At 38.3% G+C, this 27,614-nt stretch overlaps 1 protein-coding gene across 1 annotated transcript; it reads left to right on the forward strand.

Moving 5' to 3' along the window:
- Positions 1 to 27,033, forward strand: MNS1 (meiosis specific nuclear structural 1). Its single transcript, XM_006085915.3, has 10 exons — positions 1 to 136; positions 846 to 1,067; positions 4,202 to 4,329; positions 15,351 to 15,453; positions 19,159 to 19,388; positions 19,942 to 20,158; positions 20,262 to 20,369; positions 22,353 to 22,610; positions 25,174 to 25,299; positions 26,755 to 27,033. Exons 1-10 carry the CDS (start codon positions 134 to 136, stop codon positions 26,845 to 26,847), a joined length of 1,488 nt encoding a protein of 495 aa, XP_006085977.1. The 5' UTR covers positions 1 to 133; the 3' UTR covers positions 26,848 to 27,033.
- The last annotated feature ends 581 nt before the right edge of the window (positions 27,034 to 27,614 follow it).

Genomic DNA, 27,614 nt, shown 5'->3' on the forward strand with positions numbered 1-27,614 from the left:
CAATGGGAGGCCGCGCCTTGGTCAGGTTGGGCCGTTGCGGGGGAACCACGTAAACACCAGAGAGCACAGCGGGTGTTTGCGTTTGCAGGAGGCGGTGGTGGCTCCCTGAAGCCAGGGATTTTCGTCCGCCAAGATGGTGAGCGGGTGGGGCCGGTGGGGAGGTCTCGAAACTGCTTGTTTATTTGTTGATTGAGTTGTCGTTTAGAGCTTGCCTGCTTCTGAAAAAGGATTTGAAATGCCCAGCCTGAGAATTGGTGGGAAAGTGGCATTTGCGTTCAGGTGCGCGGTAGCTTCCAGTTTATGTCGCACTTTCCCCACACTTTTAGACCTGCCCCGTATAAATCTTATTTCCCATATAAGTAGCAGTGGGTTGACCTATTAAATCTGTATTAGGGACACCTGCAGGCATGAGAACAGCGCTTTATGGCCAAGCTGGGGGAGGGGACGAGGTCGAGAGGGGGGAAGGGAAGGAGGACGACAAGAGGAAGAATTCCCTCCGAAGTGGTAAAGAGCTGGGTGTACAGAGCGCAACCGCAGGTCTTTGAATCCTAGTACAGCTATTAACGGAAGAACCTTGTAAAGTTGCTTTTACTTTTGACCCCTCATCTATAAAGTGGGGAATAATAGTACCCGCTTCTTTGATAGATTTATAGCACATTTACGCTTTTATTATTTCTCTGAATTTAAGGAAGCCAAAGCCTCCCCCCCCCCCTTTTTATTATTACTGTTACCTATCTTTGTATCATTTGTTCCTGAGGCTTACATAAATATATTTTAAAAAATTAGATTTTGCAACACCAAAATATACATACTTTTATATATTTTTAAAAATTTTTGTATTATAGGCTTCCAAAGGGAGAACTTTGAGCTTCAATGAAAAGCACCAGCAATTAGTAGATAGAAACTACCACAAAATGTTGCACATTAAGGCTCTAAATAAGATAGAGTCTCAAATCAGGGACCAAATTGTGCGGAATGAAAATGATGATCGAGCTGATCGCAAGAGATTCCTCAGGTTATTACAGGATGAACAATTTGAGTTGGATATGGAAGAGGCCATTCAAAAGGTAAATTTTATTATTCATTCTGACATCATTTTTCCCCCCTTCGTTTTCTCCTTGGAAATGATGAAAGCTAACCGCTCATACTGGAATTGAGTAGATAGACAACAGCATCAGACATAGGATGCCTCAATGTAAGTCAGCCCAGTGTATTGGTTCAGAGCTGGGTTTTGGGAGCTAGACTATGTGTCTTTGAATCCTAGGACTCCTGTATATTAGTTGTGGAAACTTGGGTGGGTTGCTTTTAATTTTTATGCCTCATTTACAAAATGGGAATAATAGTACCTACTTTGTATGATAGTTTTAATGATGAGTTAATACATGCAAAGCCCTTGTGATAGTGCCTGGAACAAAGTTAGCATTCAGGTGTTTTTTTCTTTTTTTCATAAATATGATATCCATAATTACTAATGTCCATAGTTTTGTTCACATGTGTACAATTCTGTTGCATTCCATAAAATTATAGAGACAAACATTTAATACCTTTTGAACTTACTGAGATTAAACGTGTACTATTAAGAGGCAGAAAATGAACACTTACATATTAGGTATATTTACTTGTATTTTTAAATACTGCCTTGAAAAATTTGGGTACAATTTATATCTCCTAAAATACGGAGATAATTTTCCAGTGGAAATTTCTAAATATTTAAAGGGATGAGGGTGGTAGAAAAAGGGAAGCCAATAAGAAAAGAAATGAGTTCTCATAAATGTGAAAAAAGTATCCTGATATTTCTGTGTTTTTTGAGTGCCTATTTTATGTTCAACATTTTGTAGGACATTATGGGAAGTGGCGAAAGCAAGCTTTTTTTAAAAAAATTAAAAGTAGTAACTATCTCTCTAAGTTCCAAATTCCAGAAACTTAGACATGATTTTTTTTAACCGTGAGCAAGATCTCTGGGTTTAGATTTTATTCTTATTCTTTTTATTCTTATTTTTCTTTAAAGATAATCCCAGATATCCTATCAACTATCTCCTGCATACTTCAGTAGGCATTTTATAAAATATTTTCTTACATAATGCCACTATCTTCACCCAGTAGAATTATCAATAACTTCCAGGTATCATTTCATAAGCAGATTTCTGTGATTATGTCAGGAATCTGCTTTTTCAGTTGGTTTGTTTTAATCAGGATCTAAACAAGGCTCATGCAGTATATTTGGCTGTTTGGTCCCTCTTAATCTAAGACAGTGCTTCCATCATCCTTAATTTTTTATTGTTGTTGGTTAATTCTCCCTGGAAGATATTTTTCCCATTGACTTTTTAAGACAGAGTGGGAGGGAGGGAAGGAGGGAGGGAGGGAGGAAGGGAGGGAGGGAGGGAGGGAGGGAGACAGAGAGAGACATGACCTGTGGCCTCCAGCACACTCCGACCAGGGCGGGAAGCAAACCCCCAATCCAGGTACTTGTCTTTGACGCCCAATCAAACTTGTGACCCTCTGGTGTGTGGGCTGATGCTCTAACCAGGGCTCCTTAATTTTTTTACTTCATGTTTCTTGATTGTTATTAACTAGGCCAGTTGTTGTATACAATATCCCACATTCTGAATTTATCTGTTTACTTCCTCTTTGTTGTTTTTAATTTGTACTTTTATCTATATATATAAAAGGCTAAGCGACCAGCTGACTGGCTGGTAGCTATGACGTGCACTGACCACCAGGGGCCAGACACTCAAAGCAGAAGCTGCCGAGTGACAGCAGCTTTGCAGAGTGTCTTCTCGCACTCCAGGACCCCTCGGGGGTTGTTGGACTGCCAGTTTTGGCCCGATCCCCACAGGCCAGGCCGAGACCCCACCTGCCGGAGGGACCCGCTCACTCCACATACACCCCTTGAACCCCGGCACTCCCCCAAGTGCTGTCAGCCAGGGAGGGACTGCGGGAGGTTGGCTCCAGGGCATGTCTGGCGGCCCGTCTTGCCCAGTCCCGCCCCACCGGCCACCTTCTAATTAATTTACTTTCAATGTGCACGGGCCTCTAGTCTTTTATATTTTCTCTAAATGGAAGTTAGCTTTAGAGGCATGATTAGATTTGTATACAACTCTTGGTCAGTTACTCCATAGATGATGCTCTCCTTGACATTGTATCCCATCAGCAGGCACATGACTGGTTGTTTCATTTTCAGTGATGCTAATGTTGGTCAGTGGGTTTAATGAGACAGCCTGGTCCCTCCACTGTAAAGATCCCCATTAAACTGAATGAATGAATCTTTTTTTTCATTAGGGGGTTGCAAAACACTGATTTCTGATTTTGTTATTCTTGTCACATTTAGCTAAAATTCCTCTGTAAAGAAATTTCCCTCATCAGCTAGGGTATTTGGTGCCCTAAAATACAGTTCTGGAAATGGAGATAGTTAAAATCAGAGAATAGAACTGGTACCTGAGCCACTTCCATTGGTGTCTGCCTATGTTGTTTTTTAAATTTTGCATTTTTTTAGTTTTTGACTTTTTCTCTTTTTAAAATTATCTTTATCTTGATGGGGTCTTTATAATGGCTTTGAAGGAAAAAGTGTATATGTGGGGGTGACTTACAGAATAAAAGACTCAAGAGAAATAATAACAAGATGCAATATATGGACCTTGTTTGGATTTTCATTTGAACAAACCAAAAAAAAAAGCATCTTTGAAACAATTAGGGAAACCTGAATATACACAAGGTATTAGACCTTACTGAGGAATTACTGTTAATTTTTTTTACGCATGTTAATTGTTATATAGGAAGAAATTCTTATTAGGTAGAGATCACTACTCAATTATATACATGGTAATAACATATCTAGGATTTGTTTTAAAATACACCAGGAAAAAAAAAGAACAAAGGAAAATGTAAGAGTGACATAGAAGAGTAGAGAAAAAAGGTTAGTAAAATATTGCTAATCATTGAAGATGAATGATGGCTGCCTGAGGGTGTATTTTAATATTTTTCTTACTATTGGTGATGTTTGAAATTTTCTATGATAAAGTATTATCTATTATTTATTTAGATAATAATTGGTACTTTAAAATAAAACATAAATAATTGTTGCTCTGAAGGCACTTGCAGTTTTCTGTTATAAACAAGTAAATTCAGCCTTCATGAAAAAAATCTGATTCTGGAAGATAAATAACTAAAGTTCTGTGCTTTGTTTTGTTTTGTTTTTATTCAGGCAGAAGAAAACAAAAGATTGAGGGAACTCCAGTTTGAACAAGAAGAAAAATTGGCTGTGGAACTGGCAAAACTAAAACACGAAAGTCTGAAGGATGAAAAGATGAGGCAACAAGTAAAAGAAAACAGGTATCTTGGTTTCTATAAATTTCATGTAGTTAGTCTTTCTCTGTAAACTTTTATGTAATGCTTAGTAGTGAAATTTATTTCTTTATATCACTGCAGTTAGTTAACATTTTGCCTGGAAATACTGCTTTATATCCTATATATATTCATTTGAGAAAAGAAGCTGTATTCCTAGAAGTAAAGTGTTAATATTTAAGGTGGGGGAAAAAATCAATTCCCTCTGCTCTTTCCTCTAAACCTAATTTTTTAAATGACCTATTATAAAAAAAAATAGACTCATGGAATCCTACTCTTAAGAGAACTTTGGGTGATACCTCATTTAATTTTATACTCCTATATAAACTTCCTACAGTATTTCTGGAAAGCAGTTGGTCATTTGTGATCAACACCTCTAGTGACTGTGATAGGAACTTAATTTTTTTCATTCAACTCTAACTTTGAATAACCTTTTCCCCTTGCTGTCTCAAAGTTGATTTTCCTGTAACTTTCAAGTGCTTATCTCAGTTTTGCTATCTGAAGGGGGGAGGGGGTGGAATTAGTTTTTCTTGAGGACATCCTTTCATATTTATGAAGCCACTAAATATTTTCTTCTGTAAGCTAGATATCCTTCATTCCTTCATTTGTTCACCTTCTAGGTTCTCTTCTGTAAATCTAATTTAGATTATTGGTATTTCTTAACAAAATATTGCCACCATAATTTCTTTCTTGGTATCATTGCACTTTCTCCAGGGTACTGGGTAGTACCCCTAATAGTGAGATTGTTAACCACATTGTTCTAGAACAGTGATGGCGAACCTAAGACACGCGTTAAATGGCATTTAGAACTCATTTTTTTGGTTGATTTTTTTTTGTTAAATGGCATTTAAATATATAAAATAAATATCAAAAATATAAGTCTTTGTTTTACTATGGTTGCAAATATCAAAAAATTTCTATATGTGACACGGCACCAGAGTTAAGTTAGGGTTTTTCAAAATGCTGACACGCCGAGCTCAAAAGGTTCGCCATCACTGTTCTAGAATATGTTTCTTGTCTAAGATTGAGTTGCTTTTTAGGGGTATCCATTTCACCCTTTTGATTAAAACTCGAGACTAACTAAATGCCCATGTACTTATATAGTTGAATATATTGGAAATGTACTTTGATAATTGTTGCGTTTTATCTAAACTGAGAGGGTTTCTGTAGAATATGATAGGACCCATGAATGAGTTTCAGGGGTTTTGAACCTCATTAAAATTATGTGTTTGGCAAATAAACCCATGTATATTTTTTTTAGGTCCACAACTTTAAAATTCTCTAAGGGGTTATTATTAAAAAATGATTTAAAATTACTGCTAATGTCTCCATATTGTTCTAGTCTGAAACTATCTTTTTGTACCTTAATTCTCAAATCATGATAAACTATCACTCATGGTTTTCTATTATGTGACATGTCTTGTCTAATTTACTGATAAAAGATTTAAAGAGAGGAACTTCCCACGTCTAGCAATTGTAGACGAGGTGATGCAGATAAATGCTCCCTCTGAGCAGAGACTGTCTGGAGAAAGCGTAACAGTGAGATCTGGAGAGGAAGGAAACCAGAATGGCGAGCTGGGAGTTTGTAACCTGCCGATTCCAAAACTATGGGTGAGAGTTAAGTGAAGCAGAGCTTGGCTAATAAGCAGATGGCCAGGTGTTTGACATCATTCTACAAGTTGTGTTTCAGATTTGTGCACTCTAGTGTATGTTTTACTTCAACAATAAGAATTCAATTAGATGTTATTTGATTGAAACAGATGAAGAGATAAAGTGTTAGCAGGTTAGTGGAAAATATCTAGAATATAAAGCACAGAGAGAAAAAGGATAGAAAAATATACCACAGAACTTCAAAGAGATATGGGATATAGTGAAAAGTTCTCACAGATGTATAATTTTAGTCCTGGTAGGAGACATGAAAGAGGAAGATGCAGAACAGTATTTGAAGAGGTAGTGGCCAAGGATTTCAAAAAATGATAAAAGACAAAGCCTATCTATATAAAACCCTGTTATGCAAATTGACCGAACAGCGGAACAGCCGGTGGAACGACTAGTTGCTATGATACACACTGACCACCAGGGGGCAGATATTTAACATAGGAGCTGCCCCCAGCCCGCAGGCCCCAACCGGCGGCGGTGGGGGGGGGGGGGGCGGTGAGCGGGCGGCACCAGGCCAGCCAAGGCAGGGGCGAGTGGGGGCCCCCTGATCACCCCACCGGTCGCCCCACAGATTGGCCCTGATTGCCAGCCAGGCCTAGGGACCTTACCCATGCACGAATTTCATGCACCAGCCCTCTAGTATATAATGAAAACTACACTCATATTCATCGTAGTCAAACTTTTGAAATCCAACAGTAGAGAAAACAAAAATAACAAAAGTAGCCACACAAGAAAGATTTCAAAGGAGCAACAATAAAAAGTATGACTGAATTTTCAGCAGCAACAGTAGAAACTGGAAGACAGTGCATTTAAAGGGATGAAAGAAAATAATAGTCCATCTAAAATTCTATACCTTGTGAAAAATTTCTTCTGATTTAAGTCAAAAGTAATTCAGTTGAGCATTCTTTCAAATAGAGTAAGCTGCCTCTCACCCATGCAAAACTGCTAAGAATGTCTTATTTTGTGCATAAGCCATGGTAAAATTTTGACTCACATGCAGAAATAGACCATTTTCCTAATGAGTATGTTCACTTGCAAACTGGCAAGTCTAAGAAAATGTTTGCTGTGGTACTTAAAATGTATCCAAAATAACCCAAAGTCACCTATGTTAAAATTCAGCTGCTTACATTTAAAATAAATTAATTTTTTTAATGCAGAGTAAATTTTTTTTTTAAAATATATTTTATTGATTTTTTACAGAGAGAGAGAGGGAGAGGGATAGAGAGTTAGAAACATCGATGAGAGAGAAACATCGACCAGCTGCCTCCTGCACACCCCCTACTGGGGATGTGCCCGCAACCAAGGTACATGCCCTTGACCGGAATCGAACCCGGGACCTTTCAGTCCGCAGGCCGACGCTCTATCCACTGAGCCAAACCGGTTTCGGCTGCAGAGTAAATTTTTAAAAATAATTGAAATTTATTTAGAAAATAAGTTCAGAATTCATGAGACTTTTATTTGATTTTGAACATGTCATTTTTTTATCCAAGAAAATATTTATAAGACAATTTATTTTATCATTTATTTATTTATCTATTTATTTATTTATTATTGTCTAAAGTTTTACATATGTCTCCTTTTTTCCCAATTGACCCCCTCCTCCATCCCTTCCCAGCCCGGGCAAGCCCCCACCGCCCCAGTGTCTGTGTCCATTGGTTATGCTAATATACATGCATATAAGTCCTTTGGTTTCTCTCTAACTGCCCCCCCCCCACCTACCATTTGTCTCTAGATCGATCTATTCTTGTTCATCAAATTATGTTGATAATTATATCCCACATATGAGTGAGATCATGTGATATTTATCTTTCTCTGACTGGCTTATTTCGCTTAGCATAATGCTCTCCAGTTCAGTCCATGCTGTTGCAAATGGTAAAAGTTCCTCCTTTTTAATAGCAGCATAGTATTTCATTGTGTGGATGTACCACAGTTTTTTAACCCACTCATTGCTGATGGGCACTTAAGCTGTTTCCAAATCTTAGCTATTGTAAATTGTGCTGCTATGAACATAGGGGTGCATATGTCCTTTCTGATTGGTGTTTCTGTTTTCTTGGGATATAGTCCTAGAAGTGGGATTACTGGTCAAATGGGAGTTCCATTTTTAACTTTTTCAGGAAACTCCATACTGTTCTCCACAGTGGTTGCATCAGTCTGCATTCCCACCAGCAGTGAAGGAGGGTTCCTTTTTCTCCACATCCTCACCAGCACTTGTCATTTGTTGATTTGTTGATGATAGCCCTTCTGACAGATGTGAGATGGTATCTCGTTGTTTTGATTTGCATCTCTCAGATGATTAGTGACTTTGAGCATGTTTTCATATGTCTCTGGGCCTTTTGTATGTCCTCTTTCAAAAAGTGTCTATTTAGATCCTTTGACCATTTGTTGATTGGATCATTTATCTTCCTTTTGTTAAGTTGTATGAGTTCTCTGTAAATTTTGGAGATTAAACCCTTATCGGAAATATCATTGGCAAATATGTTCTTCCATGCAGTGGGCTTTCTTGTTGTTTTGCTGATGGTTTCTTTTGCTGTGCAGAAGCTTTTTATTTTGATGTAGTCCCATTTGTTTATTTTCTCCTTAGTCTCCATTGTCTTAGGGCCGTGGTCGGCAAACCCCGGCTCGCGAGCCACATGCGGCTCTTTAGCCCCTTGAGTGTGGGTCTTCCACAAAATACCACGTGCGGGCACGCACGTACAGTGCGATTGAAACTTCGTGGCCCATGCGCAGAAGTTGGTATTTTGTGGGCGAGCCGCACTCCACGGGCCACAGGGCCACATGTGGCTCGTGAGCCGTGGTTTGCCAAGCAGCAGTTTGCCAGCCACTGCCCTAGGGGCTGTGTCTGTAAAGATATTGCTACGACATATGTCTGCTATTTTACTGTCTATGGAGTCTTGTAGAATTTTTATGTTTTCCCATCTTACATTCAAGTCCTTTAGCCATTTTGAGTTTGTTTTTGTCCATGGTGTAAGTTGGTGGTCTAGTTTCATTTTTTTTGCATGTGTCTGTCCAAATTTCCCAGCACCATTTATTAAAGAGACTATCTTGTCTCCATTGTATGCTCTTGCCTCCTTTGTCAAATATTAATTGAGCATAATGGCTTGGGTTGATTTCTGAGTTCCCTGTTCTGTTCCATTGGTCTATATATCTGTTCTTGTGCCAGTACTGGCAGTTTTGGCTTGGCAATGTAGCTTGATATCTGGTATTGTGATCCCTCCAACTTTGTTCTTCTTTCTCAAGATTGATACAGCTATTCAGAGTCTTTTTTTTATTCCAGATGAATTTTTGGAGAGTTTGTTCTAGATCTTTGAAATATGCTGTTGGTATTTTAATGGGGATTGCATTGAATCTGTAGATTGCTTTGGATAGTATGGACATTTTAATGATGTTGATTCTACCAATCCATGAACATGGTATGTTCCTCCATTTGTTTGTCTTCCTCTATCTCTTTTTTCAATGTTTTGAAGTTTTCCGAGTACAGGTCTTTTACATCCTTAGTTATTCCTAGGTATCTTAATTTTTTTGGTACTATGGTAAATGGGATTGTTTTTTTCGTTTCTCTTTCTGTGGGTTCATTATTGGTGTATAAAAAGGCCATAGATTTCTGGGTGTTAATTTTGTATCCTGCTATATTGCCAAATTCATTTATTAGGTCTAGTAGGTTTTTGATGGAGTCTTTGGGATTTTCTATGTATAGTATCATGTCATCTCTAAGTAAGGACAGTTTTACTTCTTTTCCAATTTGATGCCTTTTATATCTTCTTGTCTGATTGCTATGGCTAGCACTTTCAGTACTATATCAAACAGGAGTGGAGAAAGTGGGCATCCTTGTCTTGTTCCTTTGGTGCCTGGGACAACGCCAAAACAACTAAGCCACACCAACCAGAGTGGCTGCATCAATTTTTAATTCTGCCAAAAGTGCACAGGGTTCCCTTTTTTCTACATCCTCGCCAATGGTTGTTTGTTGATTTATTGATGATAGTCATTCTGACAGGTGTGAGGTGATTGCATTTTGGTTTTAACTTGCATTTTCCTGATAATTAGTGATGTTGAGCACCTTTTTATGTCTGTTGGCCATCTGTATGTCCTCTTTGGAGAAAAGTCAATTCAGGTTCTCTGCCTATTTTTAATCAAATTACTTTATATTAAATTGTATGAGTTACATAATTATTTTGGATTTTAACTGCTTATCAGATGTATCATTGGCGAAAATCTTCTCCCATTCACTAGGCTGCCTTTTCATGTTGCTGTTGGTTCTCTTTGCTGTGCAAAAACTTTTTAGTTGATGTCCCATTTGTTTATTTTTGTTTGTTTGTTTTCCTTTCCCAGGGAGACATATCCAAAAAAATATTGCTAAGAGTGATGTCAGAAACTTTACTGCTTATGTTTTCTTCTATGAGTTTTATGGTTTTGGGTCTTATATTTAAGTCTTTTTTTAAAATATATTTTATTGATTTTTACAGAGAGGAAGGGAGAGGGATAGAGAGTTAGAAACATCGATGAGAGAGAAACATCGATCAGCTGCCTCCTGCACACCCCCTACTGGGCATGTGCCTGCAACCAAGGTACATGCCCTTGACCGGAATCGAACCTGGGACCCTTGAGTCCGCAGGCCGACACTCTATCCGCTGAGCCAAACCAGTTAGGGCTTATATTTAAGTCTTTAATCCATTTTGAGTTTATTGTATATGGTGTAAAAAGTGATCATTTCTTTCTTTCTTTTTTTTTTTTTGCATGTATCTGCCCTATTTTCAGCAGTTTATTGAAGAAACTGTCTTTACCCATTGACTATTCTTGCCTCTTAGTCAGATTAATTCACCACATAGATGTGGGTTTATTTTAGGGCTCTCTATATATTCTGTTCCATTGTTCTAGGCATCTTTCTTTATGCTAGTACCATGCTGTTTTGATTACTGTAGCCTTGTAGTATAGTTTGATTTTAAGTAGCTTAATACCTCCAGTGTTGCTCCTTTCTCAATGTGATTTAGATATTTGGTGTCTTTTGCAGTTCCATATACATTTTAGATTATTTGTTCTAGTTCTATGGAAAAATGCCATTGGGATTTTGGTGGGGATTACATTGAATTTGTAGATTGCTTTGGGTAGTATGGACATTTTAATGTTAATTCTTACTATCCATGAGCACAGTATATCCTTCCATTTATTTGTGTCTTCTTTAATTTCTTTGTTCAGTATCTTATAGTTTCCCGAGCAGAGGTATTTTACCTCCTTGGGTAAATTTATTTCTAGGTAGTTTATTCTTTTTTAAAAATATGTTTTTATTGACTTTTTTAGAGCGAGGGGAAGGGGGAGAGAGAGAGAGATAGAAACATCAATGAAAGAGAAACATCAATTGGCTGCCTCCTGCATGCTTCTACTGAGGATCGAGCCTTCAACCTGGGCATGTGTCCTGACCGGGAACTGAACTATGACCTCCTGGTACATAGGTTGATGCTCAACCACTGAGCCACACCAGCCAGTCCCTCTCAATTCTTAATCACCTCACTGTGTGCTTGGGACCTGCCCTTTCCATGTCTCCACCCTTCCTACCAGTCTTGACATGGCTTCTTCTTTATATCCTTAGTTATAGGAATTCTGTTCAGCTCGCCTTCTGGTGGTTCTCAATTATGGTTGTTCTATAATTTAGCTGTAATTTTGATATCATGGGAGAAGGTGAGCACAATGTTTATCTACTCTGCCATCTTGACTGGCAGACTCCTAAGATAATCTTCAAGATCAGAACTGGGGATTTCTCCAGGATATGAGTACTTATTTTAAAGCTATAATAATTAAGATAGTGTGGCTTTAGCACAGGATAAACAAATGGATCAATGGAATAGAATGGAGCACCTCTTCTCAACCAGAAAATTTAGGCCATAATGACCTAAGGCGGCATCCATTATATGTAATGAATTAACTCCTAAGGATCTAAAATAATGCCAGCTATATACCATCTTTGAGAAAATTAAAAACACAAATCATTACATTTTCTGTGAGGCCTGATTCTCTTATGGAACCCCAGCTGAAGAAGGATGGGATAGAAAAATCCAAAAGCAGATCCATGCATGTATGCACACTTACTTTATGAAAAAACGAACACTGCAGAGCATTAAAGACATTTTTATAAAATGGACTGGATCAATTGTATATCTGCATGGAAGAAAATGAACTTGGTCTCTGCCTCACACCACATACAAAAAGCATTCCCTGAAGAATTGTAGTCTAAAAGTGAATGGTGAAATGACAGAACTTTGAGAGACTGATATAAGAAAACTACAGGCCTGGTGCATGAAATTCATGCACTCAGCGGGTCCCTCAGCCTGGCCTGCGCCCTCTCACAGTCCGGAGACCTCGGGGGACGTTAGTCGGACATCCTTAGCACTGCCGCAGAGGCGAGAGAGGTTCCTGCCACCGCCACTGCACTCACCAGCCGTGAGCCTAGCTCAGGGGTGGGCAAACTTTTTGACTCGAGGGCCACAATGGGTTCTTAAACTGGACCGGAGGGCCAGAACAAAAGCATGGATGGAGTGTTTGTGTGAACTAATATAAATTCAAAGTAAACATCATTACATAAAAGGGTACGGTCTTTTTTTTTTTTAGTTTTATTCATTTCAAACAGACCGGATCCGGCCTGCGGGCCGTAGTTTGCCCACGGCTGACCTAGCTTCTCTCTGAGCCGCACTGACCACCAGGGGGCAGCTCCTGTATTTAGTGTCTGCCCCCTGGTGGTCAGTGTGTGTCATAGCAACCAGTCATTCTGCCAGTCGGTCAATTTGCATATTAGGGTTTTATTATATAGGATTATATAGGATATCTTTGTGTCTCTGTGGTGAGCAGCATTTCTTAAAACATGACACAGAAGTCTTTGACAATGAAGAAAGTAATTGGTGAATTAGAATACATCTCTTCATCCAAAGAAACCACTATGAGAGTAACCACAGACTGGAAGGAGATAATTATAATGTATATAACCAACAAGAGACTTATATCCATAATATATAAAGAACTTTTAAGCAACAGTAAGAAGTAGACAATCCAGTATAAAAAAGGGCAAAGATGTTGAATAAGAATTCCACAGAAGATATATATAAATTACAATGTATTGAACAGGTCTCAGTTCCATTAGTACTAGGGAAGCATAACTTAAACCCCAGTGATGTATTAGACACCCACAAGAGCGGTTAAAGTGTAAAAGAATGACTAGACTAAAAAGTGTTACTAAGGATGGGTAGCAGTGAGAGCACTTAGGTATTATTAATGAGTGTAAATCTATAAATCATTGGAAAACCAGCATTATCTACTAAATTTGAATATAGTCTACCCTGTGACTCATAAATTTCACTCCTAGGTATATATCCAGTGGAAATGTGTGCATTTGTCCTTCAGGTAAAGGTCATTTATTTGCACATTGATGCACATTTTTTTGTAGAGGCAATTATGAATTGCGATTGGGTTTGTACATTGGTTCACAACCAATGTCTAACTAAAAAAACAACAACCTTGCAAGTATATATCAGCCTCTTAGTAGAGTAAAATTTATAGACTAACCTAGAAACGTAATCCTAATTTATAATATTCTTTTTATGAAAGAAGAGCAATATAGTGTTGTATACATTTGCACTTCCAGCAGTAAGGGCAAGAGGACACACCATAACACCAGGAATATCTTTCTTCCCTTACCCCTTTGATTATCTCTTTGTAGGTATGGGGTACTTGTATTAAGATGTACATCTAGGTGACAACTAAGGACCCTTCCAACTCAGAATTCTCATGTCTATATATATATAAAAAGCCAGTGACCAGAACGCTCTAATGACCAGACTGACTGGTCGCTATGATGCCCACTGTGGCCAGCGAACCAGATCGAGGGAAGTGGGCCGGCCAACCCCCTGTGTGGCCCTTCCCCCCACCCGGCCCCACCCCAGATCAGCGCCCCCACCCCCATCACGGGCAGGGCCAGCCGGCCAACCACCCATGGACCCTCCCCCAGGCCGCTGGTCCCCAATCAGCCCCCCCACCCCATTTGGAAGCAGGGCTGGCCGGCCCACTGCCCACAGCCCGTCCCCACGGCTGGCCCCCTCTCTAATTGCCCCCCCCAATTGGGGGTGGGGCCCGCTGGCCAATTGCCTGCGGCCCCTTCCCCCAGTTGGCAGTCAACCTCCAGCTGTCTCCTCCTCCCGACAGGCCCGGCCCCAATCCACCCCGATTGGGGCCGGGCCAGCCGGACCTCACCCGTGCACGAATTTGTGCACTGGGCCTCTAGTTCTGTCATATTCAGAATTATGACTGGCACATTAACATAAAAAAAATTTTGTATGGCATATTGCTTTCACTAAGGTTAAGAAAATTATGGATTCAAAATAATTCAGAGATTATCTGAGATCAGTTTCCAGTTTTTAACAGATAAGAAAAGCCCAGAGCCCTAGCCGGTTTGTCTCACTGGACAGAGCATCGGCCTGGGGACTGAAGAGTCCCGGGTTCGATTCCGGTCAAGGGCATGTACCTTGGTTGCAGGCACATTCCCAGTAGGGAGTGTGCAGGAGGCAGCTGATTGATGCTTCTCTCTCATCGATGTTTCTAACTCTCTATCCCTCTCCCTTCCTCTCTGTAAAAAATATAAAAAAAAAAAAAAAAAGAAAAGCCCAGAGAGGTGAAGCTAACTTTCCAATTGTCACTCCCTCTTCATAATCACTATCAAGAATAATTCCTGTTTATAGTGTTTACTGTGTAACAGGTACTTTTCTAAGCTCTTTGTACACATTAATTTAATTCCCATATTAACCCTTTTACTAGTACATAGAGCAAAACCAAGGAACAAAATTTAAATAACTTGCTTAGGTTTAAACCCCTCTACTGTAGTTATTCTTTTAGTATTAGTAGCTGGACAGAAATTTCAACCAATATTGACAAAGCACCTTCTCTAAGCCAGGAGTTGGCAAAAATATTTTTAGTGATGATTATTGAAAATAAAAGGTTGTTCTGTGTATAAAATTAATTATAGTGTCCCATTTCACATGATTATGATTTTTCTTTGTATGAAGAACAGGGTATTTTTTCAAAATCTATAATAATAAAAGCGTAATATGCTAATTGGACTAGACGTCCTTCCTTCCGGACAAAGCCACAGCGGGCGGAGGCTGAGTCAGGCGGCAGAGGCCCCCGGCCGCAGCAGTGGCGGCAGGTGGGAGCAGGGGCCAAGGCCCTTGCACGAATTTCATGCATTGGGCCTGTAGTATTTAAATAATAATGTAAATATATTTTACACATTTAGGTAAAAATTGTTTTAAATTTCAGATATAGGTTGTTTATGGTAATCATCCTCAAACTTAAATTTCTGTTTGTTTTTAAAACAGTATTGAGCTCAGAGAATTGGAGAAGAAATTAAAAGCAGCTTACATGAATAAAGAAAGAGCAGCTCAGATTGCTGAAAAGGATGCCATTAAATATGAACAAATGGTAAGCATTTTCTATCCATTATGTTCTCTGTAATTTTAGGTTCATTAAAATAACAATTTTTTGAAAATTGTTACATATTAGAATTTACAGTGCTAGATTTCTTAAATACTTTTTACTTTTCAGATCTTTAAAGTATAGGAAATCATGGATTATTTAATATTGAACCTTGTTTAATTTAATACTAGAGCCTTTCAGAGACATAAAGGATAGGTTGCTACTTAGAATGAATGGTTCTATTCAAAAACTCCTAGCATTCTTTATGGTCTCTAACCAATTATTCTTTGACAAACCAATACAGTACAAGTTGTTAGCATAATTTACATTGTGTTATTAATTTTTCATTTTTAAAATGTTCTACAAAATAAAACATTTTATAATTTTAGGTAACTTTGCTGTTTTATAAACAGCAATCTCGTCTTATCATGTTTCCCTCTATTTTACCCTTTTCTAAGTCCTGACATCCTGCCAAGTTCAGGGCAAGAGTTACTCTTGGGCAAAGGAGTTTCAAACACACTCATCAATAGAAAATAGAGTTTATTGAGTTAACACTCACTGAGCTCTCACTGTCACAAAGAAAGGCTAGACACGGATGGAAAGGTCTGTTCAACATTACACAGCCTCTACGTTTCCCTCCTCTCATTGCTCTATTAAGGTGTAGAGCATTTGGTGGTAGAGTTCCCTCTCCTAGATCTCTTTGAAAAGATGTTGTACGACAAGCATGTCAAACGGGCCGCATGCGGCCCACAACGAATATTTTTGCGGCTGAGCCAATATAACGGTATGTAAGAAACGTTTTAATAAAAATTTCATAACTTAATTTTTACAATATCCTGTTATACATAATTATTAATAAGGAACTGCAACTTTCGCTAAGGACTGATGACTCTCATCGTGTTGCATTCATTTCCCTTACATGTCGGTGCCCCATTTCTCTCCACTAATACTAGCAGCGAATATTTTAGCAGCCGATTGCTGCGTCATTAGCCTTGGACTGACTTGTTTGGTGTGCGCAACAGGAAATATTTCACTTTCAGAGAACAAGAAAAATAGGTTTATTTGCATTATGCTTATTAATTTGTGCAGTTATTCAGTGTCTGGTAAGTTAATGTTCAAGAAAAAATAATTTTTATTAAAATGTTCTATTATTTTATGTTAATGATTACTCATTTATTTCAGCCCTCTGTATTCAGCATGTGTCTATTGAAATAAACCTACATTTCTATGAAAATGGAAGCTTTTGTGTTTTTCGCAGCCACGTAAACTTAAACCTTGTTTATTTGGCCTGTGTTAGCCTTTGAGTTTGACATGCTTGTTGTACAGCTATTAAAGAGAAAGAGGTAGAGGTAAATATTTTGGCTTTTAAAGCTAGACTGAATATATTTTAGGTTAAAAGGAAAAAGAGAAAGTTGAAGCAAAATCAAGTTGGAGAATAATACATATCACAGTCCATTTTATTTAAAAAGACCTGGAATGTATGTATGTGGATATCAACATGTATATATACATACATGTATGTGTTGTATATAGCAACACACACACACATACTCATACACACAATTAGAGGGGTGATATTAAAATATTTAACTGGTACAGTGCAGTATAGGCATCAAATAAAAATAGACATTGCCTCGGCCAGGTGGCTCAGTTGGAGCATCATCACATACACCAAAAGGGTTTCAGGTTCAAGTCCCAGTTGGGACACATATCTTGGTTGTGGGTTCAATCCTCAGTCAGGGCACATACAGGAGGCAACCAATCAATGTTTCACTCTTACATCAATGTTTCTCTCTCTCCCTCCCTTCCTCTCTCTATAAAATTAATAAATATATGAAGTGAGGATATTTTTAAAACAGGATAGATGTTGACCATAGTGGTATGTGTGCATGTATGGCAGTTTAGGAAACATCTAAAGGGTTATATAGTATGCTGTAACAGTGATGATAGGAGAGGGTGAGGAGCCTTCATTTCCTAAGTCATACAGTTCTATTCCACCGTTTCAAAAGTAAAGTAGATTATAAACAATGTGCTATTTGACCAGCAGTTTACAGTTTTAATTACCTTATAATTGAGGTTATTCAAGGCAATTGTAAACATTTTGTCTGATACGTGAAACAATAGCTATTTTCTAAATAAAATGGATCCATAAAAATTAAAGTCAAATACTCTTAGGACTTGACTAGGTGTCAGGATATCTAGGTGCTAGTTTTGGTTCAGTCTTTCTAAGCCTTAGTTTTCTTATCTGTGAAATGAGAAGTCTTTATAAGTGTACTAGAGCCCCGATGCACAAAATTTGTGCACCAGGGGGAAGGGGGAAGGTTTCCTCAGCCCACCTGCACCCTCTCCAATCCGGGATACCTCTCACAATCCGGGACTGCTGTCTCCTAACTGCTCACCTGCCTGCCAGCCTGATTGACCCTAACTGCCCCCCCCTGACGGTCTGGTTGCCCCCAACTGTCCCTCCCTGCTGGCCTGGTTGTCCCTAACTGCTGCCCCCACCGGCCGGGTTGCCCCTCACTGCCCCCCCCTGCTGGCCTGGTTGCCCCTAACTGGCCCCACCTGCCAGCCTAGTCACCCCTAACTGCCCCCCCCACTGGCCTGGTCACCCCTAACTGCCCCCCCCACTGGCCTGGTCACCCCTTACTGGCCCACCCCCTACTGGCCCACCCCCTGCAGGCCTGGTCGCCCCATGCAGCCTGCTGTTCAGTCGTTTGGTTGTCCCTCACTAACCCCCCTGCCGACCTTGTTGCCCCACACAGCCTGTCAGCCTGCTGTTAGGTCGTTACTGTTACTGTGACGGCGCCCCGGACAATTTGCATATTCCTCTATGGTAATATGTAATACATGTGGTGGTTTGAACTGAACCCTCAATATCTCCAGGTGTGCCTGTGCTATCCGTACTCTAAATAGCAGCTGATACACATCAACGTAAGAAATGTCCAAACCTGAGGATTTCTTAAGAGTTTATTTGAGCCAAACTGATGCCATATGCTGGGGAGCAAGACCTCAAATGCCCCAGGGAATAAGTTTTGTAGCTTCTTTTATGCATTTGAAATTAAAGAGTGATGAACATAAGGAAGATTATGTGGAGGTGGAAGAAAGCAGAGTGGGGATTGGATTAAAGGGTATTAATGAGATTATGTGCTCTGTTGAGGGTGGTTACTGCCTTATTTCAAAGGTATGTTAACCTAGAGATGAACAGAAACAATGGACAGGGTTCACTTAAGGCAAAGATAAACTTTATACTAAAAAGTTACAAGCTTAGGGCATGACTATCAACTATGACCTCCCCCGTTAGGAATCCATGTTCAGATCACCCTGTGAGGTTACTTTCCATAGAACCACTTTTTTCCCCTCCACATACACAAAAGAGCTAAAAATTGTTAAAACTGCCACCATTAAATAGAAGAAAAAGATGGCTATTGTTTTGCAGTTATATTGTAACATTATTAATAGAGAACATCTAATTTTATTTACTGCTTTTCAAATGTGGAGTTATAACTATCCTTATTATGTGTTGCCCTGAGAGAACTCCTTGAATAGGAAAGCCTCTTACGGTTTGACTCATCGTTCAAACCCTTCAGGTGACAGTGACTTACCTTAGCTTTTTACCTACACAGGTGAGAATATTTTCTGTAATAGGCTTTATAATATTCTATCACACTGCTCAGATTTGAAAATGGAAGATGAATTTTGTTTTCATAACAGAAACGTGATGCTGAAATAGTGAAAATCATGATGGAAGAGCAGGAGAGAGTAATAAAGGAAGAGAATGCTGCAGAAGAGAGACGGAATAAAGTAAAAACACAGTATTATACTGACTTAGAGAAACAACTTGAAGAACAAGAGAGAAAAAAGCAGGAAGCTTATGAGCAGTTGCTGAAAGAGAAACTCATGATTGATGAAATCGTTAGGAAAATCTATGAAGAAGATCAATTGTAAGTTAATCCAATTTTATGTGCATAAACATTTACATTAATCTCAGGCTTGAAGAGGTAGAGCAACGAAAGAGAGTGTCTAAACACAGTAAGTCCTCATTAATGTTATCACATAAACTGAGACCAGCTTTTATTTATCTCTTGGCATGACAATTATCTGGTAATTAATAAATGCTTATTAAGTGACAATGAATAACCCCTGTTTTTCTTAAATATGCCCATATCGTATGTCAGAGGACTTGTTTTCAGATGAATTTCCTTGGTGACAGCTGAAGTGTAGAGTGCTGTGAAGCAGACGTTAGCAGGTTGTAGCGTTTTTGAAATGTGATGCATAAAACTTCATTAGTAGGTTAGAGAAGAGGCATAGTATGTTACTCAGAAAAAACATACCCATCATATAGATAGTGGCAAATAGTCACTCAAAATGTTTTGTTGCATGAATGAAAGAACACACTATACATTTTTCCCAGATTATTGACTGAACAAAATTACACATATTTTTTGATATTTTATTATTTGTTACTATAAAACTGCGCTCACTATTGCATTTTAGAGAAAGACAACAAAAGTTAGAAAAAAAGAATGCAACTCGAAGGTATATAGAAGAGTTTCAGAAAGAGCAGGCTCTCTGGAGAGAAAAGAAACGTGAGGAAATGGAAGAAGAGAACAGAAAAATCATAGAGTTTGCCAACTTGCAGCAACAAAGAGAAGAAGATCGGATGGCAAAAGTTCAAGAAAATGAAGAAAAAAGGCTACAGCTTCAGAATATGGTATTAAAATAACCACTTTTTTATCGCTGGAGAAATTCTGAGATATGTGTTATAGGATTTGGTACCTGTAAATGTCTGATTATTTTTTGTTTTGTTTTAATAGCTGGTTGAGAAATTGGGACAAATGCTGCAGCAACGTGAAGATTTAGAACAAGTGCGACAAGAATTATACCAAGAAGAGCAAGCTGAAATACAAAAGAGGAAACTAAAAGTAAGTTGGAAATTGAAAGAATGATTAACATAGAGAATAATATCATTTTGAATTGAATCAGTAGATAGATTTAAACCCAGTGATGTTGATAATTACCTCATATGTAAATGGTATAAGCACTACAATTAAAAGGTAATTTTCAGGCTGGATGGACAAAGCTAGACTCCGGCAGCAGTTCACAAACTATGTAAGAAGCATCATGCAACTATGTAGTCTGTAAGAAACACAACTTAAACATGAAGACACATATAATTTAAAAGCAAAAGGATTGAAAAGGATATACCATGCAGACACTACTCAAAAGCAAGTTGGAGTGGAAATCAATATAACAGGGTTAACTCATCTGGAGGATGTACTAGTCCTAAGTGTGTATGAACCTAAAACTTCAGAATACAAAACCAAAAGGAGAACTAAACAAATCCATATAATTGAAGATTTCAATACCCCTTCTCATTAATATAGAGAATAGTCAGAAAACCACAGGATGTATCATTGAAAAACGGTATCAACAAACTTAATCTCAAGTCAAGATGATTTGCCGATTTTCTAATTGGGTTGTTTATTCATTTATTGTAGAAGTTTGAGAGTTCTTTATATATTCTAGGTACTAGTCCTTGTTACAAATATCTTCTAATCGGTAGCTTGTCTCTTCATCCTCTTAACAGGATCTTTCTCTGAGCAAACGTTTTCGATTTCTATGAAGTCCAATTTATCAGTTTCTGTTTTTATGGATTGTAGTTTTGGTATTAATTCTAGGAAGTCTTTCCCTAGATCCTGAAAAATTATTCTCCTAAAAGTTTTAGATGTTTGTATTTATAAGTCAGTGATCCATTTTCAGTTAATATTTTGCATAAGGTGTGAGACTTAGGTCAAGGTTCAGTTTTTGCTTTTGGATGTCCAGTTTGCAGCCTTACATAGCCAAGATAAGGAAATAATATCTAAGAGTACACCAATGGATAAACTGATAAAGAAAATAACAAAGAAAAATAAGATTGCCTATTAGGAATTAATTTTTAGTGGGGAGATAAGGCATGTACATATGACGTAAAATTAAATGATGGAAAAGTTAAATGGTATCTGAGTCCCCCAAAAAGAAATATGAATTCGAGTGATTAGAAAAGACTTTATGGAGGAGGTAGGATTTGAAAAGGGGGCTAAATAGGGTTAAGTGAAGAGGTTGAATACACAATATAATGATCAAAGTTGCTATAACTGATACTGCAGATTGGCTCACTTAAAACCCACTCCTTTTTAAAAACATTTGTGTTACTTTGAATGCCTTCAGGATACTGTACTACCAGGAGCTTGTGTAATAATTGGGCACGGTTGGTTAGATTAGAGAAGGACTTAAATTTTGCATTAGTCCTAACTGAACAGATCAAGTGATGAAGCAATTATTAGTAGAATCCAGGTGTAAGGTATGTGAATGATCACTATAAAATTCTTCATATTTTTTTGGTTATGTTTGAATTTTTTCCTAATAAAATGCTGGAAAAATTAAAGTTTATAGAAAAGGACTTTTTAACTCTTCCTAGTAAATTTTAATTTCCCTGAAAAACTTCTGATTGTCATTGCTGGATTATTTTTCTGATTTTAACAATAGTTTCATGCAAGATTCTAGAATGATTCATAGTTGGTACAAATTTCACAGAACACAGATTTAATAAACTTAGGTGAGCAATAGAAGTTTTTATATCAGCTCTTTTCAAAGTAGTTATGTGTTAATTCTGAGTCCAGAAACAAGATGGTCAATATATACAAATTAAAATTTAAAAACAAGTAATAGAAGGCAATTCAAACGTAACCTGCCCTTTATCCAAACAGTATTAAAATAATGCAAAGTGTTATCTTAAAAAGGCTTAATTTCTCAATTTTATTTCACATTGTAACACTAAGCTTAATCAAACTATTCTACCCTTTCTTGAGAAATCTGCTTTAAAGAAACAGTTACTGAATTAACTTCTATATATAAATGGTTTTTAGGAAGAAGCAGAAGAGAAGTTGAGAAAGCAAAAGGAGTTAAAGCAAAATTTTACAGAACAAATGGCCTTGAAGGAACTAGTACTACAGGCTGCAAAAGAGGAAGAGGAGACCTTTAGAAAAGCTTTGTTAGCTAAACTTGCTGAGGATGATCGAATAGAATTAATGAATGCTCACAAACGAAGAATGAAGCAACTAGAACACAGGAGGGCTGTGGAAAAACTTATTGAAGAGCGTCACAACCAGTTCCTTGCAGACAAAGTAAGAAAAAATGTTTTTTGGGGGTGGGTTTTTTTTTGTTATTATTTAACAGCAATCAGCTCATGTATTCATCCAGTAAACAGTTAACTGAGAACCTTTTATGTGCCAGATAATAGCTATTAATCATATATGATATATAATTTTCTTCTTTTCTTGTTTCCATGACTTTGACAAGGAGTGGTCCGAAGAAATAGTGACCCTTGTAAACTAGTTATTTCAAAGAAAAGCTTTGCATTAATAATACTACTTTAACTAAAATAATTCCTGGTAGGAGTTCATCACTATTTCAATACTGCCTTTTAACATCCTTCCCTGTCAACAGGATTTTTTGGATATATTTCCTTAAGAGTTCTTTTAAGCCCTAAAACTTATTAAAGCCAGACATCTCTTCCACATCATATAGCACAGAATTTTGGTGTGGTTGAGTATTCAGAACTCTTGATGCTATTTTTATACTTCATACAGGCTTTTTAAAATTTAATATATGGAAATATTTCTTTTAGATATCCCTATTCTGTTGTATCCATTATTTTTGTGTGTCAGACACTGAACCTGCCTTCAGCACCTGCCAAATATTTGTTGAATTCATTAGGAAATCACTTTGAACATTTCTTCCTTGGCAATGAAGATATTGTCTTGAAAATGTGTACTTGCCTCCTAAAATCCCAGTCATAACCAGAGTGGGGCAAAAGTAGGCTTACAGTTGTATGTGCAAGTTTATTCTTGTATCATTTATTATTGTATTTCCCATATGAACAATTGTAAACGTACTTTGCTCCACCTTGTATTGTTCTTATAACTTTTAAGGAATAATTACTGTAAAAGAGATATATGTATTATATATATATATATATATATATATATATATATATATAATCTAAAAAAAGAGAAACATGGTAATTAGCGTACAACCGCTACCCTTCCCATTGGCTAATTAGCGAGATATGCAAATTAATCACCAGCCAAGATGGCGGTTAACCACCAACAAAGATGGCGGTTAATTTGCATATGTAGGCACAATGCAGGGAGGCAAAAGGGAAAGCACGGAAGAAGCCCCCTGCCACTGATAGTGATCGGAAACCCAGGGGGGAGCTAAGAGCCCTGCCCCCCAGCCCAGGCCTAACGCCTCGGCCAGAGGCGTTAGGCCTGGGCAGGGGGGGTGCCAGTGATCATGGGGAGCAGGGGCAGAGTCCCTGATGGTGGGAGCTTGGGGTCCCCTGCCCAGGCCTAATGCCTTGGCCACAGGCGTTAGGCCTGGGAAGGGGTGGAGCAGGAGGTCCCTTGGAGAGCTGTGGGTCCCCTGGGTGAGAGGCATTAGGGCGGAGCCGTCAATCGCAGGGAGCAGGGGCTGAGTTGGTGATGGTGGCATGCTGAGTTGGTGATGGTGGCATGCTGAATGCCTTGGCCAGAGGTGTTAGGCCTGAACATGGGCAGAGCCAGCGATCGTGAGCAGGGGCGGCGTGGGCGATCGTAGGGAGCTGGGGGTCCCCTGCCCACCCTGATCCGGGACACCCTTCAGGGCAAACCAGCTGGCTCCCACCCGTGCACCAGGCTTCTATCCTATATAATAAAAGGGTAATGTGCACATGCAATTTTTTTTTCCAAATATATTTTATTGATTTTTTACAGAGAGGAAGGGAGAGGGATAGAGAGTTAGAAACATCAATGAGAGCGAAACTTCGATCAGCTGCCTCCTGCACACCCCCTACTGGGGATGTGTACGCAACCAGAGTACATGCCCTTGACGAGAATCGAACCTGGGACCCTTCAGTCCGCAGGCCGACGCTCTATTCATTGAGCCAAACCCGTTAGGGCAGTAATGTGCAAATTGACCTTAACAGCAGAACGACTGGGAATGACTGGTCACTATGACACACACTGACCACTAGGGGGCAGATGCTCAATGCAGGAGCTGCCCCCTGGTAGTCAGTGCACTCCCACAGGAGGAGCTCTGCTCAGCCACAAGCCAGGCTGACGGCATCACAGCGGCGATGGTGGGAGCCTCTCCTGCCTCCTCAGCAGTTCTATGGGTGTTCAACTGCAGCTTCGGCCCGCTGGCAAGTGGACATCCCCCAAGGGATGTATCACTGCCAGCTTAGGCACAATCCCCCGGGGAGCAGGCCTAAGCCAGCAGGTGGACATCCCCCGAGGGGTCCCAGACTGCGAGAGGGCACAGGCTGGGCTGAGGGACCCCCGAGTGCACAAATTTTTGTGCACCGGGCCTCTAGTGTGTGTGTGTGTGTGTGTGTGTGTGTGTGTGTGTGTGTGTATATATATATATATATATATATATATGATATATATGCAGGGTGGGGCAAAAGTAGGTTTACAGTTGTGAATACACAAAACACAATTCTTATATTATTATGTATTAATTGCTGTATCATTTTCCATACGAACTATAAACCTACTTTTGCCCCACCCTGTATATCACCTAGTATCTTTTGAAATTAGTATCAATAAATAGTTCATCACTTTTATCTAATTCACTGCAAGAGTAGTTTTGACAACTTCTTTAAGATTAACGTATTGTGTGACAATAAAATTTTATTTACATTTCCAGCAACGTGAACTGGAAGAATGGCAGTTACAGCAAAGTAGGCAAGGACGTATTAATGCAATTATTGAAGAAGAAAGACTAAAACTTCTCCAAGAACATGCTACAAAATTACTAGGATATCTCCCTAAAGTAAGTGAGATTTAACTCAAAGTGTAAGCCTCATGACATCTACTGGTGGGGAAAAAAAAACCATGTATTAGGATTACAGAGGTCCTGGGTTTTGCTCACTTTTTGCTGTTACCAAGCAGTAGTGAGATTTTAGCCACTCATTGAATATCTCCAAAATGAGAGCTAGTCTTGGAACATTTTTAGAAGTATGAGCTAAATGTATTGAATTTAAGGTTTAGAGATTCTTTTCTCACCGTTCAGTGTAGGTGTTACAAAACTAAACTACTATAAAGCAGTTGTGATACTTTGCAACAGGAAAACCTTGTAATCAGTAATACCAGTGACAGACACACGCTTGAACTGAGTCTATGACAGATCTGCTCTATAGTAGGAGGTTGTGTTATCACTAGGCACTAGTAACTAGTTTTTAAAATTTTTAGCAAATTTCACGTACATCTGAGATACACTGTGACTATAAACTGAGTTTCACAGGCCACATAAACATGGACTCGTGTATTTTCGTCCTTGAAATATAGAAATTATGCCATTTGATATTTTAGTCAATTGGAAGAATCAAGTGCATATTTTATATTTAGCCCAATGCTAATTAAGGAAGGAGAAAGAGAAACATGAGTAATTATTGCCTGCCCTCAAAACCTTATAATCTGTTTAGATAGGATTAATGAATACAAAATAATATATTAATGACAACAGCCACATGGAATTGATAAATTCTGTGAAACAGACTACAAATTCTGGGAGAGTCTTGGGATTTAGATATTTTTGTAGGAAAATAATTGTGGAGATGGGGAGAATCCAATAAACCTGATATCCTAAAATGACTTTTTATCCTTTAGGTCCTAATGGCCCCAAATGACCTAAATTATTCTTTGGATCCTTTACAAGTAAATATTTAAGTTCAATTTTGTTTTAAAGAGCCACCTCTTACTATAAGGGAAAACAAAATAAAAGCCTAAAGAATTTTAAAGGGCTTATTCAAATGGCTAAACTCCAAACCTGGATTCATTCTTTCCTGCAAGATTGAATGTTTGCTGATTAGCCATAGAACTGAAGCAAGAGCCAGTCTCATGCATGCATTTGGCAAAACTCAAACTTTTCACCCTGACCCCTCATAATTGTATTGTAGGTCTGTTTCAAGACAGGGTAGCATACAGTATACATTAAATTCCTTCCCATTCAGCCAATCCAAGTAGTAGTACTTGTAAAATAGAAGATTCCTATGACAAGTTCCAACAGTGGAACTGATAAATCAGGAAGTCTGGTCAGTCTGAGAATATTCAGTATGTATATCAAGGTGTAATTTTCAGAAAATAACCATTTTCTTTATAACTCTACTAAAGAGATTTAATTATCTTCTTAGAAACAACTGCAAATTTCAATTCTATTTGCTAGTCTCACAAACATTTGGGGAAATATTCTGGTATTCAAAGTAACCCACAAATATTTTTCTTGTAGGGAGTATTCAAAACAGAGGATGATATTGATATGCTTGGTGAAGAGTTTAAGAAAGCATATCAGAAAAGGAGTGGAATTTGTGAAGAAAAGTGATATCAAGATTTGGTAAAACCTGGATTCTTTTGCATGTTACCACTAGATGTCAGTGTAAGTTTTGTTTTACAGTTCAGTGATAGGAATCTTGTCTATTTGAATTTTCTAAAACATCTCCATCTCATCATTTGTAAGTGGTTCTCTATAAGAAAACATTTATTTTCTGATAAAAATTAAAATGAATAAATACTTTCAACTGCAAAATTAACTGCTGTTTTTGTACTGAATATCTGAGTTCTACACCACCATATTATAACATTCCATGTATATAAATAAGGACACTACCTTTTCCATACTGTTCAGAATTTTTTCTGTCACCCTATTCAGGCTACAGTTCTGTCTACGTTTGTGTTTAGGAACTTTACTTGCCTGATTTGGCCAGGGAAATAAGTATTTATAATTAATTTGGGTTTAAAGCACCATTTTCTGAGCATGTGACATCATGGGGAGCAGTGAGCCCTCAGACTTCCAGAACTGTGAGACAATTTCTGTTGTTTAAGCCATCAAGTCTGTGGTTCTTATGGCGGCCTTAGCAAGCTAATCTATATAGTATGTTTTTAAACATTAATTTTTATATTAAGTAAAGCATCCTTTTCTGTCTACTATAAGGGAGAAGAAAAGTAAACGGTGAGGAATTCCAAAGTGCTTTATTTGTCAATAAGAACTTAAAACAGAATTTCTCTCAGATAAACTCATTTCTTAAGAGTAAAAATAATTCAAACCATTATAACTTAAGCTAAATAAAATGTATAACCATCACACACTTA

Source organism: Myotis lucifugus, unplaced genomic scaffold (genome assembly GCF_000147115.1).
Source record: "Myotis lucifugus unplaced genomic scaffold, Myoluc2.0 scaffold_23, whole genome shotgun sequence".
Classification (NCBI taxonomy): domain Eukaryota; kingdom Metazoa; phylum Chordata; class Mammalia; order Chiroptera; family Vespertilionidae; genus Myotis; species Myotis lucifugus.

Coding starts and splice junctions, on each gene's coding strand:
- MNS1 (XM_006085915.3), top strand. Junction 22,611..25,173: donor ACCAGTTCCTTGCAGACAAA/GTAAGAAAAAAT, acceptor TTACATTTCCAG/CAACGTGAACTGGAAGAATG. Junction 25,300..26,754: donor TACTAGGATATCTCCCTAAA/GTAAGTGAGATT, acceptor TTTTTCTTGTAG/GGAGTATTCAAAACAGAGGA.